Raw genomic sequence first — 15,775 nt, forward strand, 5'->3', positions numbered from 1 at the left:
GCAGGATGGGGAGCAACATTTTTCTGACCACAGATTGTAGACTGTATTTCAGTTATTTCCTGCGGAGTTGGTCCGTTTTTGATAGTCCCAGATTGGTCATATTGATATATTTTTGTTTATTTAAATTGTTTTTTCAACTTTTCACTCACAATACGAGCCTCATCTTTGAAATTGACTAAGAAGTGAGTGTTTGCAGAAGCGAGTGGAAGTTAGAGCATGGGACTCTACGTGAGTCAGAAACCTTTACATCCTGCTAGAAGTGGCAAGAACAGTTTATAGCAAGCTGCCACTACACTTCTCATAGTGCAAAAAAATAGCCCATGTGAGTGTATATACTGTATATATATATATATATATATATATATAACCTAAGCAGCATTTTAATGTTGTAACTCGACCACATGTTATATACGGTATACATATATATATATGTGTGTGTATATACAGTATATGTGTGTGTATATACACACATACACACATACAGTATACACATACACACATATATATATATATATATATATATACACTCACATGGGCTATTTCTCTACACGATGAGAAGTTTACTTCTTCCTCATAGTCAGTGTTTTGGTTCATTTTGTAAAAAGAAGAAAAAAACAGGTTTAGTGATATCTTAAGAGGTAAAAATTAAAAACCAAAGTATGAGTTACATTTTGTACTACCTTGTCATTTGCACTTGCCTTCATCAGTTCAAGTATTTACTATAAAAAAAGTTATTTCTTTATTTATGGTAGTAGTGTAGTGCAGTAAAACTTACAATATTTCCCTCTTAAATGTAGTAGAGCAGAAGTATAAAGTTACTCAAGTACAGTACCAGTAACTCAAAAATGTACCTAAATACAATGCTTGAGTAAATGTACTTAGTTACTTTTAAATCACTGGATAAAATGTGGCATAAAGGACAAACAGAAGCGTGCATATTAATAAAAGGAAACACAACAACAACAACAACACATGAATACGACTGTGTAACAGTTATAACTTTGTTTATTGAAACAACTCCAGACATTTCTTTCTTACACTTTTAGAGACAGATTAAAATAGATTTTGTAACACTTCTATAATCATTTAAGTGCAAAAGAGTAAATTTCTCTACTGTAAAATACTACCGACTAAATCATACACTTTCTATGCTATACATGGGGAATGTGTTGCCTGGGTGGGAAACTTATCAGTGGAATGTTTGGAGTTTGCAGAGATGTTCAGAATGAAAACAGAAACACTAACAGGAGTTACAGTATATAGAGAAAGTTTCCATGCACATTATTTGGCTTACAAGGCTACTGTGCAAAAGTTGTTGCGTTTAAGACATTGAGCAATATCAATGTGATAGAAATGTCATTAACTCCATGACAGATGATGGCTCGCAGAGGCAATATGGTCGATCAGTTTACAGGCACTGCAAAGATGAGTTTATACATTCAAACCCTGGTAACGCTTTATTTTTACGGGTCTGTAAATTCATTTCATTTCTAAATAATTTCCAAGGAGGTTTCCTGAAAAGAACCATGTAATTTGGTCCCGATTATAGGTCAAATAGAGAGTGATCAGTTGGTACACTTCCAAGTAATTCAAAATGCTAAACTAGTGCAACCTTGAGACTATTAGTCAGAGGATGGCAGGTGAGCTGGACAGGTAAAATGTGTCTACAAACAAACATCAAATTAAGCATATATGAAGAATAAAGTTTCCAATAATGACTGAATGATGAATAAATATTTACTGGGGTTTAAATGAGGAAATTTGCGGAAATTCCTTTGGAAGTCAATAATAAACAACACAAATAATTAAAGGGATAGCTTAGGTGTTTTGAAGTGGGGTTGTATGAGGTACTTATCCATAGTCAGTGTATTACCTACAGTAGATGACGGTCGGCATGCCACCAGTTTGGTGAAACAGACAGGAGTTACCGACACAGGAGCAAAGCAATGTACTGCTGTGGATGGGGCCGGCAGCAAAACACATTTTAGCCACCTAAAAGAAAGACCCACCTAAAAATCAATATCAGTTTAAGTGTAAGCTGTATTTTGAATCTTTACGCCATTTACCCTGCCGTCAGACAGCCCTTTCCGACGGACAACTGAAGCCATTGTGTCCATCTATGCTCTCGCAAAAGCAACCAGTCTCCATTGACAAAAACAGTCATTTTTCCTCACAGAATACAGGAGTTTCTGGTCCACCGCTGCCTCAATCTGTTAGTTTGTTTGTGTTATTGTTTGACTTTGGTCAGTTCAGATTCACCAAAGTCACACAATAGCACAAACAAATTATCCGATCAGGGCCGCGGTGGACCAGCAACTCCTGTGTTCTGTGAGGTAAAATTAAATTTTTTTTCAATGGAGTCTGGTGGCTTTGGCGAGAGCATAGATGGCTACAATGGCTTCAGTTCTCTGTCGGACATGGCTGTCTCAGGGCGAGGTAAAGAAGTAAAAATATTCTACATATAGTGAACACTTAAATTGCTATTAATGTTTTTAGGTGGGCCTTTATTTTAGGTGGCTAAAATACGTTTTGCTGCTGGCCCGGTCCACAGCAGTACATTACATTTAAGTCAGTGTGCGTAACTCCTCTGTTTCTCCAAACTGGGGGCGTACCGACCGTCATCTACTGTAGGTAATACACTGACTATGGAGAAGTACCTCATATAACCCCACTCAAAAACACCCAACTATCCCTTTAAACTAACTAAAATAACAGTTTCAGAACTCTGTCTCTATTTTCCCTGTAGTTAGAACCAAACTACGTATGTGGTGCTTTCCAGGTAACTTTCATGAAAGGATTTTAAAATAATTAGGAAATGACAGATCTGTAAAATAAAGCCTTCTATGCTGAGCGTTTACGTTTATTGCATCCTTTATAGTCGAACACTCTGTCCCGACACACAGTGAATTTTAATGTTAGCTGCAATCGAATGGGAAATGTAACCGGATAAATAAATACCGCTGACACTATTAGCTGTATATTGAAGCTTTGTCACATACAGACGTAGGCAAAGTTGTTGGTAACGTTCCGTTAAAGAGAGAAAAACCCACAATGGTCACTGAAATAACTTGAAACTGACAAAAGTAATAATAAATAAAAATTCACTGAAAATTAACTAATGAAAATCAGATATTGTTTTTGAATTATGGTTCAGCAGAATCATTTAAAAAAACAAACTAATGAAACTGGCCTAGACAAAAATGATGGTAACATTAACTTAATATTTTGTTGCACAACCTTTTGAGGCAATCACTGCAATCAAGTGATTTCTGTAACTCTCAATGAGACTTCTGCACCTGTCGACAGGTATGTTAGCCCACTCCTCGTGAGCAAACTGCTCCAGCTGTCTCAGGTTTGAAGGGTGCCTTCTCCAGATTGCATGTTTCAGCTCCTTCCACAGATGTTCAATAGGATTTAGATCAGGGCTCATAGAAGGCCACTTCAGAACAGTCCAATGTTTTGTTCTTAGTCATTCTTGGGTGTTTTTAGCTGTGTTTTGGGTCATTATCCTGTTTGAGGACCCATGACCTGCAACTGAGACCAAGCTTTCTGACACTGGGCAGCACATTTCGCTCCAGAATGCCTCGATAGTCTTGAGATTTCATTGCACCCTGCACAGATTCAAGACACCCTGTGCCAGATGCAACAAAGCAGCCCCATAACATAACCGAGCCTCCTCCATGTTTCACATTAGGTACAGTGTTCTTTTCTTTGGATGCTTCATCTCTTCGTCTGTGAACATAGAGCTGATGTGATTTGCCAAAAAGCTCCAGTTTTGTCTCATCTGTCCAAAGGACATTCTCCCAGAAGCTTTGTGGCTTGTCAATATGCATTTTGGAAAATTCCAGTCTCGCTTTTTTATGATTTGGTGTCCTCCTCGGTCGTCTTCCATTAAGTCCACTTTGGCTCAAACAGTGACGGATGGTGCGATCTGACACTGATGTACCTTGACCTTGGAGTTCACCTCTAATCTCTTTGGAAGTTGTTCTGGGCTCTTTGGTTACCATTCGTATTATCCGTCTCTTCAATATGTCATCAATTTTCCCCTTGCGGTCACGTCCAGGGAGGTTGGCTACAGTCCCATGGACCTTAAACTTCTGAATAATATGAGCAGCTGTAGTCACAGGAACATCAAGCTGCTTGGAGATGGTCTTATAGCCTTTACCTTTAACATGAAGGTCTATAATGTTCTTTCTAATCTCCTGAGACAACTCTCTCCTTAGCTTTCTGTGGTCCATGTTCAGTGTGGTACACACCATGACACCAAACAGCACAGTGACTACTTTTCACCCTTTAAATAGGCAGACTGACTGATTACAAGTTTGAAGATACCTGTGATGCTAATTACAGGACACACCTTAGTTTAACATGTCCCTATGGTCACATTATTTTACATCTTTTCTAGGGGTACCATCATTTTTGTCCTGGCCAGTTTCATTAGTTTGTTTTTTAAAATGATTCTGTTGAACCACAATTCAAAAACAATATCTGATTTTCATTAGTTCATTTTCAGTAAATTTTTATTGATTATTACTTTTGTCAGTTTCAAGTTATTTCAGTGACCATTGTGGGTTTTTCTCTCTTTAACGGAACGTTACCAACAACTTTGCCTACGTCTGTAACTGGCCAATAACCTGAGGCAAGAGCAAATGAGCAGACATCTCCGGCTTTTACAGCACTAGGACATTCAGATGGTATTACGTTTCTAAAAAGATAACCAGGTTAAGAAAAATTGCTGAAAAAAAGCTAATATTGTTGCAAATTGTTTTGTCAAAGTACAGTACGTAAAAAATCCCTAAAATTATAAATTAACTTATAAAACACAGGAATGAGTGTTTTCATGGGGGAATGGGTTCAACATATTACCTCTCTGCTTCTTGCTGGTGACATAAAAAAGGGTGGAACGTTTTCCCGATGGGCAGCAGCAGCAGCGTAGCTTATGATGACGACTGACCCGCGCAGACTGCACCGTGTGGGACACGTACAGGGAGGACAGGCAGGAGGATACTTAAGAATCTAAGTGTCATTGTTGGACGTCGGCCCGGCTCAGGCCATGCTGCCGAGGACGTCCTTCTCTGCAGATATGGACTTGACCAGCTCCTCCACCCAGCGGACCTCAGAGGCCACCTGCTCAGCCAGGACCTCATAGCGGTTTTCCAGGCGCCCGTACTTGCGTTTGAGGATGTTGGCGGCCTGCATGGTGAGCCGGGTCTCCTCCTGGCTCTTCTTGCGCTGCGCTTGAGTGCGCTGCAGCTCTTGGCGGATGTGGCTCAGGTCGCTGGAGATGCTCTGGTTCTCCTCCTTGTACCAGCCCTCCTTCTCCTCGTATATGGACAGCAGCGCCGCCACGTCATCCCGGCACGAGCGCTGGTTGCGCTCCAGGTCCCTCAGGCCTTCCTCCGCCGCCGCAATCTCCTCGAGGACCTGGGAGAAGCGCTCGAAGTTGACATAAGTGTTGTTGGGAGGCATGCTGGAGTGGGACTTGATGGTGTACTCCTTCAGACGAGTGGTCTTCAGGCGTCGGCGCTCAGTCTTGTGGTCTCTCTCCTCCTGGCGGACATTTCGCCTCTTAATAACCTGCAGAGGGAAAAACATAAAGATCTGAAATAAGGATGGCAATTTGATAACAAATGATATTTGAGAGCTTAAAAAACAGTTGATATATCAGCAGATAGTCTTTTTTTTATACATAAACAAACATTTCTGATAAGGGTTTCTTAAATTTTCTTTATTAAAGATGTGTCTGACCTTGAAAATATTTCTTAAAATGGAAAAAATGTATTAAACAAGTTTCTTAATATGAATAGACCTCACATTGTGAATGTTACATCACATCACCAGATATAAATGCTAAATAAAACACCCACCTTAATCCAGGGGTGTTCCATACTGTCATCAATCGTCATTCTCTTCCTGAAAAAGAAAATAATTCACCGGTGAGAAAATGACACAGTAGAAACTTTCATACGTCTTCAGAAAATTTCTCTTCTTTACTTTTGGCATTAAATCTGAAAGAGTTCGTACTTGGGATCCTTGACCAGCAGACGTCTTATGAAGTCCTTGGCCAGCTCACTGGTGTTGCTGAAATACTCCTCATCAAAGTCGTAGTTGACGGCTGAGATGTTCGTCAGGGTCTCCTGCTTGGTCTCGCCCAGAAATGGAGACGCACCGCTCAACCTGCAGGAACACAGATAAAGGGATTTGCTTTATAAAAACCAACATGGATGAGGAGTGAAGTGATTTGTGTTTCTACAAATGTCAACAACAAGTTGCGATGTGAAACATTACTCACAGGATGTATGTGATGACTCCGATGCTCCTGCAGAGAAGAGAAGAACCAAACATGAATGAAAACTGTCACCCGAGACGGTATACAGCTTCAGAGGGGAAAACAACATGTTGACATCTTACCACATGTCCGCCTCCAGTCCAAGTGGCTCATAGTTGACTATTTCTGGAGCTGTAAAGCACAGAGGGATGAACGGTTTAATTCAAACCAGATGTGGAGATCTGAAACGCACTACAACTTACTTGCCAGCGTGGGAACAGACTAGCACAAGAACTGATTTTTAAAGTGGAACGTTTTTACTGTATTTGTGAAATGGATATTCGGGAAGAGGAAACATGGACTCACCAACAAACTCCGGTGTTCCAAAAATGTTCTTGAACTCATTTCCTGCTTTAATCTGATGAGCAATCCCAAAATCAATCAGCTTGATCCTGGGGTTGGGGACGTTCTTGTCCAGCAGCATGATATTCTCAGGCTGAAAGAGAAAACGACATTGCTGAACATTAGTGAGAGAACGAGCTAAGCTATAACTGTACATTTACATTAAGACAACTTTCTAAGATCCTCTGTCATGATAATATTAGTCTCTAGCTATCTCATCTAGTGGTGCAACGGTACAACAAGCCCACGGTTCACATGGAAAAATCTCTCCGCACACATAAGTGCAAGATCCTTAAAATACAACATAAAGTTCTTCTTCTACCTTAAAAGGAATCCTCACTAACACGTCAACTACGACTGCCGGCCCAGAGTCTAAAAAACAAGCGGTCTTAAACACACAGAGCACTGACCTTGAGGTCAAAGTGAGCGATGCGTTTGGAGTGGAGATACTGAACGCCGTCCAGGATCTGCTTGAGAAACTGGGTGGCCTCCTCCTCAGTCAGTGATTCCTTCTCAGCCAGGAAGTCAAAGAGCTCTCCTCCGGACACCAGCTCCAGGATCAGGATCACATCTGTCTTGTTTTCAAAGATGTCGTGCAGGGTGATGATGTTGCTGTGTTGGATCTCCCGCAGGATGTTGACCTCACGCTCGATCTCCTCGCGGCTCACCCCCCGCCGGCTGGACGACAGTCGCCGCTTTTTGATGAACTTGGCTGCGTACTCAACACTTGTGCTCTTCTCCTTACACTTACGAACGATGGCAAACTGTCCGCTGCAGGGAGGAGAGAATACAGGGTTGTAAAAAATAATACAAATAAATAAGGATAATATAGACCTGTTTGCCTTTTTGTTTTTTTCCAGCTTCATGTTGTTATAAAGGATTGACTTCTTGGCTGCTGGACCTAGTACATAAGCTATATCAAGACCCACTTTGGGAAATGATAACTTGCGATGGACAGTGATCACTATTTTCAACATGTTATAGACTAAGTCAATGCTTCCCAACTTTTTTGGTTTGTGTCAAATGAGGCAATTTCTACCCCTCATCACAGATTACAGCCTCAATGTGGACATGTAGTTCAACCAAAAAGATGAGGGATTTTAAAAAACCTGAAGAGGTGAAAGTATCCTGTTTTTCACAAGAAAACCCCTCATCAAGTAATTTTGTCCTTAACTGAATCATATAAACCTAACTTTCTTAGAACTAGTGAAAAATCGGCCAGTATAGTGAAAACATTTCAATTTGTTTTAAGACTTGTCCAGAAATGAGAGTCTGTATCTTTAATAAGAAGAAAGAAGAAGAAGGCACATCGGTGCACAAGAATGATGAAAAATTATGAAAATGAAAATACCTGGTAGAAGTATTCTCACTGCACTGGCAGACTTTAACTTAAACTTTAAGGACTCAAGGTTGTAGAAATAAAGGACTTGGTAGTGAGGAGATTTTTGAAGTGACCTTGTGACCTCTCAGATTTATCTTGGGGGCCCATTGGGGAATTCAAAACCCTAGGTTGGGAAACACTAGACTAAGTAATGGATTGATAAAATAACAGGAATGAAAATGATTGTTGGTTGTCTAAGTAGTCAGTAGATGAGCTTAAAAACGTATGGGATGCTGAAACAGTACATGTGCAACATACACAGTCTTTACCATTGTAAATAAAGAAATATATGTAATCTATAGTTTTGTTTTATAGAATCTGGTTTAAAAGGAAATGGATATAATGAATACTGACTAGAACAATAAGACTATTGTGCAGGTGAGGAGAAAGCATTTCATAAAGCATGGCTTGGCAGAGAATTTAATATCTGCATACCTTACTAGCTCAGCACACACACGCACACACACACACAGCCCTCTCCTATAGAGACTCTACACCACAGCAGAGGGGGAATGGCACATTGAGAGGCAATGACGTCAAAGTTTTGCTGCATTACTGCAGAAAAAAGTAGCTCGGGTAGAAAGTGGAGTTTAAACTATTAAAACTTGATGACTCAGTCACAAACTATCAGGCACAGTTTAAAAGGGATATTAAAGGATATTTAATATGCTGCTATGCTGACAGCCTTCATCAGATCTTAAGTTTTAGATATTGTGTAGCTCATATCTGGCATCAAAATGCATCTGGAACACATCTTAAGTGATGTGTGATTTGATTACACTTTACACAAAAACTAAAAGCACAGGTAATCAGAAAAACACAGTTGTGCTCAGCCATACAGCTTGAAAACAGGACTGATGCAGCTGCCTGGTAATTAACTGTCCTGCTATGCAACTACTAACAACTAATTACTCAGTTTTTCAACACCACCAGGCATTTGTATTCAAACAACACTACATGAAACTCTGATGTCCTTCAAATGCGGCATAAATTAATAGATAATAAAGCATCATAAATGTGTTTTGAGCGCACTCAGCTGTCTTCCAACAACTGGGACACCCACAACACATGCTAAGTGTGAACAGCAGAGATGGGAGTAAGTCCCACATGTGCAAGTCAAGAGCAAGTCTCAAGTCTTAACCTTCAAGTCTCAAGCAGGTCCCAAGTCACTGTGGTGAGAATCAAGCAAGTCAAGTCGAGTCACTGCTGTAAGTCAAGCAAGTCACAAGTCAAGTCACTGCTCAGGTCAAGCAAGTCACAAGTTCAAGTCATACGAAATTCTGATGATCTAACCTAGTTTCCACATTTAAAATCAGTTAAAAGACAGTGGTCATGAAAAGATGATTATAGTTATACTTTACAGGACTCATGGCGAGGCATGTGAAGTGAAATATTGACTTCACTACTACTGTTCACTGAACAGTGTCTTTTGTAACACCGACTACAGTAGTGGACAGATGTTTTCCAGATACAGTAAGTTTAACCAGAGAAGAAAAAAGACAATAAAATGTGCAGAACTTTACCTGCCCAGCTCCTCTTCCATCTCATAATACAGCTCAACATCCTCCTGCCTGAAGCCAGCCATGGTGTGGAATGATGATGCCTTGAGATTCACTGTAGTGGAAAAGATAATAGATCAATAAATACTGGCAGAGGTTGGTATGGACATGACAGACAGCACAGTGGCCAAAAACAATGCCATGTTAGTAGATCTAAACTGTGATCGAAGTCTTAGTTATTCCAGTAACATAGTATTCACCTCTGAGTACCTGGGCTCCTTCTTTCCTCCTTATTTGGGAGTCAACACAGCTTTAGTTTATCAGAGAGCCTTTCTGGCTGATGTCAGCCCTCTGCATACCAGTCCTACTGACATCATCTCCTGCCTGGACCAGCCAGCTCTGACTCAAGTAAAGGGACTGGGATCTAGACACACTACCAAGAGGATTTGGCTGTTTTCCTCATGTGAAACTTGTTTAAAGTGTCTGGCCTATTAAAAACAACACTACTATTTCACACTATAGCTTCTAGTGGCTCACTGGTGACTGTAAAAGATGCTGAATAGCGACTCTAGGCTCTAATGTCGAGCTTATAGCTACAAAAACAAAAAGAAACTCGTGCCACACATACAACCTATTAAATAAAGGAATACAAACACATTTAAAAGGATAAATAAAGGTAATAGCAGCGACGGAAGAGAGCTAGCTGAGCTGGTTAACTAGCTAGCAATCGTTAACGTTACTGTAAAAACACCAGCTCTCTCTCTCTGTTTCTAACTAGTGTTTAGTAGATTAATAACACTGAAACACGGGCAGCAAAGCACATATTTAACCAAGTAAAACGTGAAAGCAGTGCTGTTTAAAGTATACTTACAGTGTTTGTCTAGGAGAGCTGCATTCCTCCTCAGAGTAGTTGTGTGACTGAAGAGAGTGAAGCCGGAGAGATAAACACAGTGACACACAGGACTTCCGCTCTGCTACTTCAAAATAAAAGCCTTCATGAACAGTAACGGTACGTGTCCACAGGCTCCGTGTTTTCCACGCTCCCCATTCATTGTCTATGCAAGAAGCCGCGCAATGCATTCCGGTAGCGTGGCGTCGCGATTCGAGAGACTAGGCGTGCAGGAAGCCCGCTCCTCATTTGCATGAAGTTGAGGTCCTGGCTACTTTATGCAAATCACGGGCGTCCGACGCGACTCGCCGCCTCTCGAAACTCCCGATAATCTTTTAAACTAAACGTTGTCGAGCCAAAATAAAGACAGATTCGGCAACTGCATGGGTTATTTCTCGCCTCAAATGTTTTCAGAAACACATTTCAGTGAACTATTTACGTGAAATAAGAGAAGAAAGTTTCCAAACGAGCCTCCATACTGGTTCCGGTTTGAGAGCAGCAGCCAACAGCGGGAAAGCGTTCGTCCAATCAGGAGCCGAGTGCCTTGTTTCTAGGGCAGCCCACCAAGCGTCCAATGTTGGGAAGCGTCGCGTCCCCTCGCATTTATTTCTGCACAAACGTCCACTGTACATTCACTAGATATTCTCAGAGCTAAACTAACTCTTCTGCAGTGTGTAGTGTGCGCGCATGCACGTGAGGTGGAGCGAAAGAGCAAGAACGTGTGCAGTGTGTGAGTGAAGGCAAGCAGACCGAGGAGTAGAGTACAGCAGAGACTCCGGTCCTGGAGACCAAAGCTACGGTCTCCCCCGCGTCCTCCGGTCACGGCCAACACTGTTTTGCAAGACGGGCTTCACTAGATAGAACTTTGAGGTTTTGGAGCTTCCGTGTAGTTTGTGTTGGAGTCTGAGTCTGAGTCTGAACAGCGTAGCCAAACGCGAGCGCGCATGGGACACCGACCCGGATTGATTTATACGTGTAAGAAGTTACAAACAGTCCCTTTAAAGTGGAACAATATGTGTTCTTGTACACCACACGTAGCATCCAAACCTTCCTTCGAGAAGTTGTGTATTTTCTTTTTTTTAAAGATTATTTTGGGGGCTTTTATGCCTTTAAATGATAGTGACAGTTATAGTTGTGAAAGGGGGAGAGAGAGGGAATGACATGCAGCAAATGGCCACAAGTCAGACTCGAATCCCGGGCCGCTGCGGTAAGGGCTCAGCCTTGATCTACGGGGCACCCGCTTTACCAGGAAGGCTACCGGGGCGCCCCAGAAGTTGTGTATTTTCTGACCACACAAATATTTACACTCAAGACAAGTGAGGAAAAATATCAGCCAGTCTCTTCCCTTGCTCGTAACAGTGTATGAAGTTCAGTGTTTCAACCATGCAGGAAAAGGTGTTGTTGTCTTCTGGTATAGAAAACAGGTGTTCACTGTTTTTTTAGAATCAGAGTGGAACTGCAAAGTAGAGTATACTACACACACACGTACACATACACACACACACAAACACAAACACACACACACACACACACACACACACACACACACACACACACAGGGCCGGCTCTAGCCCTTTTGCTGCCCTAGACGAAATTCAGATTTGAAGAAGACAAGGTTCAACCCCCCCGAACACTAGCCCTAGCCTCGTAAACCGCAACACATCAGACATAATGATTTTAAGACAAAAATTAAGATTTTTATTTTCATAAATAACTGTATTTATTATAATATAAATAAACAAATGGTCCCTGATATTGTTGGCTTAAAAGTGTTTAATCAGTTTCACTACAACGAGAGATACAGGAGTGAAAATTGTATTCCTTTCTTTCTTTCTTTATTTGTGCATTTGTTAACTCAATGCAGAAAATGAGGAAGGGCGTCCAACTGCACTTTTAAAAAAAAAAAATTTAATTTTTTTTAGAGGGCGACCAGCGCACCCCAGACGGTGTCGCCCTATGAGACCGCCTATATGGCCTATGCCTTAAACTGGCCCTGCACACACCAAAATATACCCTTTTATTCTGAAGGCAGAAATGGCTGTAGTTCCGGTGTTGATGAGTCACTTGATGCAGGTGAATACATGGCAGACGGAAGGACATATGGAATGACATCATGCTGAGTGAATCAAGTCGCTGCAGTACGTCAACGAATAACAAGTTAGAGCATGCAACAGACATGATTAAAGAGGGACTGAGGGAATTCAGACTACGAGAAAACAAATAAAACTGGTTGCCATAGTTACAAATTGGTCTATGGTTAAAATGATGTAGGCCAATTAGAACAGCTTTTCAATGTCCCATGGATATCAAAAACATACATTTTACATAAATCACAAGAACATGCAGTATCCAACTTAAACTTTGATGAATAACTGAATAATCCTCGAGGAAAAGTTGTTTTTTTTAACACAATTTATCATATTACTAACACAAAATGTCGGCTATTACTATTTAGCAATATGTTTCGTCAGTTCAATTCTCAAACAGCTGAAGTGTACTGTTAAACAGTGGTGGAAGAAGCACTCATATTTTACTTAAGTAAAAGTAGCAATACCAAAGTGTAGAAATACTCTGTTACAAAAGTCCTGCATTCAAAATTTAACTTCAGTAAAAGTGCAAAAGAATTAGGCTCAAAATATAGTTAAAGGGACTGTTTGTAAGAATCAGAAATTGGTTGTAACAGCGACACCTGTGGCTGTTAAGTCAACGAAAGTCAGTGTCCTGTTGCTCGTGCTTGCCCGTGCTACCTGAATGTGAGCGAGCATCCGTCAAAACAGTGAGGCATCACACATCAGCTAAAACCCCAATATCACTCTATTCACCTGCTTGGCAGTAATGTTAGCTGACCAGACGAAGGTCTCTCAATGAATCACTGCTGATCCTAGTGTTGGCTTTTCCTGCTTCAGCCTCCCGACCGCGGCCGGAGCGAACAGGGGAGACACTGGCCCCCTGGTCGGAGACGATAACGTTTCTCGCTGCGGAGCCCCGTCACTTCACAAGACACGGAAAACCTCTGTTGGTCTGGAGGAGCTGCAGCAGTTATTTCTGCACAAACGTCCACTGTATATTCACTAGATATTCTCAGAGCTACTAACTCTTCTGCAGTGTGTAGTGTGGGCGCATGAACGTGAGAGTGGAGCAAGCTGAGTGAAGGCAGGCAGGCAGAGGAGCAGCGGAGCAGAGGAGCAGAGTACAGCAGAGACTCCGGTCCTGGAGACCAAAGCTGCGGTCTCCCCCGCGTCCTCCGACCGCGGCAACACTATTTTGCAAGACGGGCTTCACTAGATATAACTTTGCGGTTTTGGTGCTTCCGTGTAGTTTGTGTTGGAGTCTCAGTCTGAACAGTATAGCCACACGCGAGCGCGCATGGGACACCGACCCGCAATGATTTATACATGTAAGAAGTTACAAACAGTCCCTTTAAAGTACAAAAAGTACAAAATACTCAAGCAGAAAGGCCCTTTTCAGAATGTATATTATAAATGTATATTATTGAATTATAATTATTGATGCATTAATATGTACGACTTTAATGTTAAAGCTGTTGAAGGTGGAGCTGATTGTTTTACTATATAAACTGCTGCGTATTGAGAATTTCACCAAGGGATCAATAAAGTCTTAACTTTATCCATAATAATACATTTGTTGATTATGCTTTGTATTATTAATATGAATCTGTAAAGTAATTAGTAGAGCCTAACTATAAGTGTCAAATAAATGTAGTGGAATAAAAAGTTCAATATTTGGCTCTGAAATTGAGGTCAGTAGGTAAGTTGATGACATACAGTGTAATAGGGCTGTCCTGAATACCATTTTTTGGGCTTCAAAGCTTCGGTGAGAAATATTCTCACCGAATTTATACTACATTATTACATACTTCTATAAAAACAAAACAAAAAACGAAGCACTCAAATTCTGATTTGGAGGTCGATTACCATGGGAATGGTCGAAGCTTCAAAGCTTCGAAGCATTTGTGTCAGCCCTTCAGAGTATAGGACAATTCACAGAGCGCCTACAGAGTTGCTGTTTGAAAAAGCTGCAGATGAGCAGTTATACTGGAGGCAACCCACTAATCTATAATTACAGTGAAAATACAGCGTTAGGGATGGAAAGCATAGTTGCAGCCGTGCCAGCCTTGCCAGCCTTGTTGGCTCAAGTCTGACTTCAAGAGTCCAAGTCATGTGGCGACTGAAGGTTTCTAATTTAACGGGGACTTCCCTTGCTGTAATGTGCAACATAGTTCTGGAGCTGCAGTGTAACACACTCCTTTCTGCATTAAAGAAAGTGAGAAAATCCTTTGTGAATAGCAAATGATAATAAAATGAAGAAATGTACATTTTCATCTACATCAACTAATACTTTTTTTTAATATTAGCTATCCTAAATTGTATTATTTACTTGAATGTGTTGTGTTGTTATTGGTATACAGCTACTTGCATGATCTACAGTCAAGAAGAAACAGCCATCTCATGTTCTTCATGTATAAAGCTCTAATGTTGAAGCTTCCAAACTACCTCACATCTCTTCTCTCATTTACATATAGTACACGATCCAGTGACTACTTAACCTTACATATCCCTCATTTGTGCACTATAATTTGGGCAGAACTGGTTTCAGGTAATACGTGCACCATTTAAAAGTAATGAACTGCGAACTTCCCTCAAACTAGAGTCTTACATTCCCCTTTGAGATTTTAAAGCTTTATTATCTGATGTTTTTAATTCCCTGTTTATTGTGTTGTTTCTGTTTTGCGGCTTGTTCTCTTGTGAATGCTTCATGTTCTCATGTACGGAGGACCACAAAAGTTCTAATGTATTTATTTTTTTTGCATTATTAAATTATGTACTTTTTGACTGTTTTATGGTCTTTTTAATTTGAACTATTTATTGATGGATTAATATTTTATTTGTAAATTATTTTAAGAATTCTTCTTTTTATTGCCCATTAAAATGTAAAATAATAAATTACTTTGTGATTTAGTCCATTTATAATATGGATTAATAATTACATTTGTAAAGAAAATGATTAATTATCTATTTTTTTTATTGTACAATTAGTTAATAATCAATTAGATGCTTTATTACTATTTATGTGACTCTTGTGGTCCTCCATGCACAGGTCTCTCTTGGAAAAGAGATCTTAATCTCAATGAGACTGCCTGATTAAATATAAATTACAGAACAAAAAAAAACAAAAATCTACATTTATCATTTCAAACATATTGAATCAAATATGATAAGGTCAGTTGGCTCCTTGAGTGTGTAGTTGGGAAGAAATTACATACTAAACAAGCTTATTTTATACAAAACTGAACAAGAAATCAGTCAATCTGATTT

At 40.3% G+C, this 15,775-nt stretch overlaps 1 protein-coding gene across 1 annotated transcript; it reads right to left on the bottom strand.

The window, feature by feature from the left end:
- Nucleotides 1–4,842: 4,842 nt before the first annotated feature.
- dapk3 (death-associated protein kinase 3) lies at nucleotides 4,843–10,558 on the bottom strand. Its single transcript, XM_074651778.1, has 9 exons — nucleotides 10,422–10,558; nucleotides 9,575–9,665; nucleotides 7,081–7,441; nucleotides 6,635–6,764; nucleotides 6,412–6,460; nucleotides 6,293–6,319; nucleotides 6,025–6,177; nucleotides 5,868–5,913; nucleotides 4,843–5,577 (listed from the first exon to the last, which is right to left on the bottom strand). Exons 2-9 carry the CDS (start codon nucleotides 9,634–9,636, stop codon nucleotides 5,047–5,049), a joined length of 1,359 nt encoding a protein of 452 aa, XP_074507879.1. The 5' UTR covers nucleotides 9,637–9,665; nucleotides 10,422–10,558; the 3' UTR covers nucleotides 4,843–5,046.
- Between the last annotated feature and the right edge of the window lie 5,217 nt (nucleotides 10,559–15,775).

The sequence above is a fragment of the Sebastes fasciatus genome, chromosome 11, assembly GCF_043250625.1.
Source record: "Sebastes fasciatus isolate fSebFas1 chromosome 11, fSebFas1.pri, whole genome shotgun sequence".
NCBI lineage: Eukaryota > Metazoa > Chordata > Actinopteri > Perciformes > Sebastidae > Sebastes > Sebastes fasciatus.

Excerpts from the sequence above, each read along its gene's own strand:
- dapk3 (XM_074651778.1), bottom strand. The coding sequence starts at position 9,636 with ATGGCTGGCTTCAGGCAGGAGGATGTTGAGCTGTATTATGAGATGGAA. Across the intron at positions 6,765-7,080 it reads TCGCTCACTTTGACCTCAAG|CCTGAGAATATCATGCTGCT; the intron begins GTCAGTGCTCTG and ends TTTCTCTTTCAG. Across the intron at positions 6,461-6,634 it reads TGGAACACCGGAGTTTGTTG|CTCCAGAAATAGTCAACTAT; the intron begins GTGAGTCCATGT and ends TGTGCTTTACAG.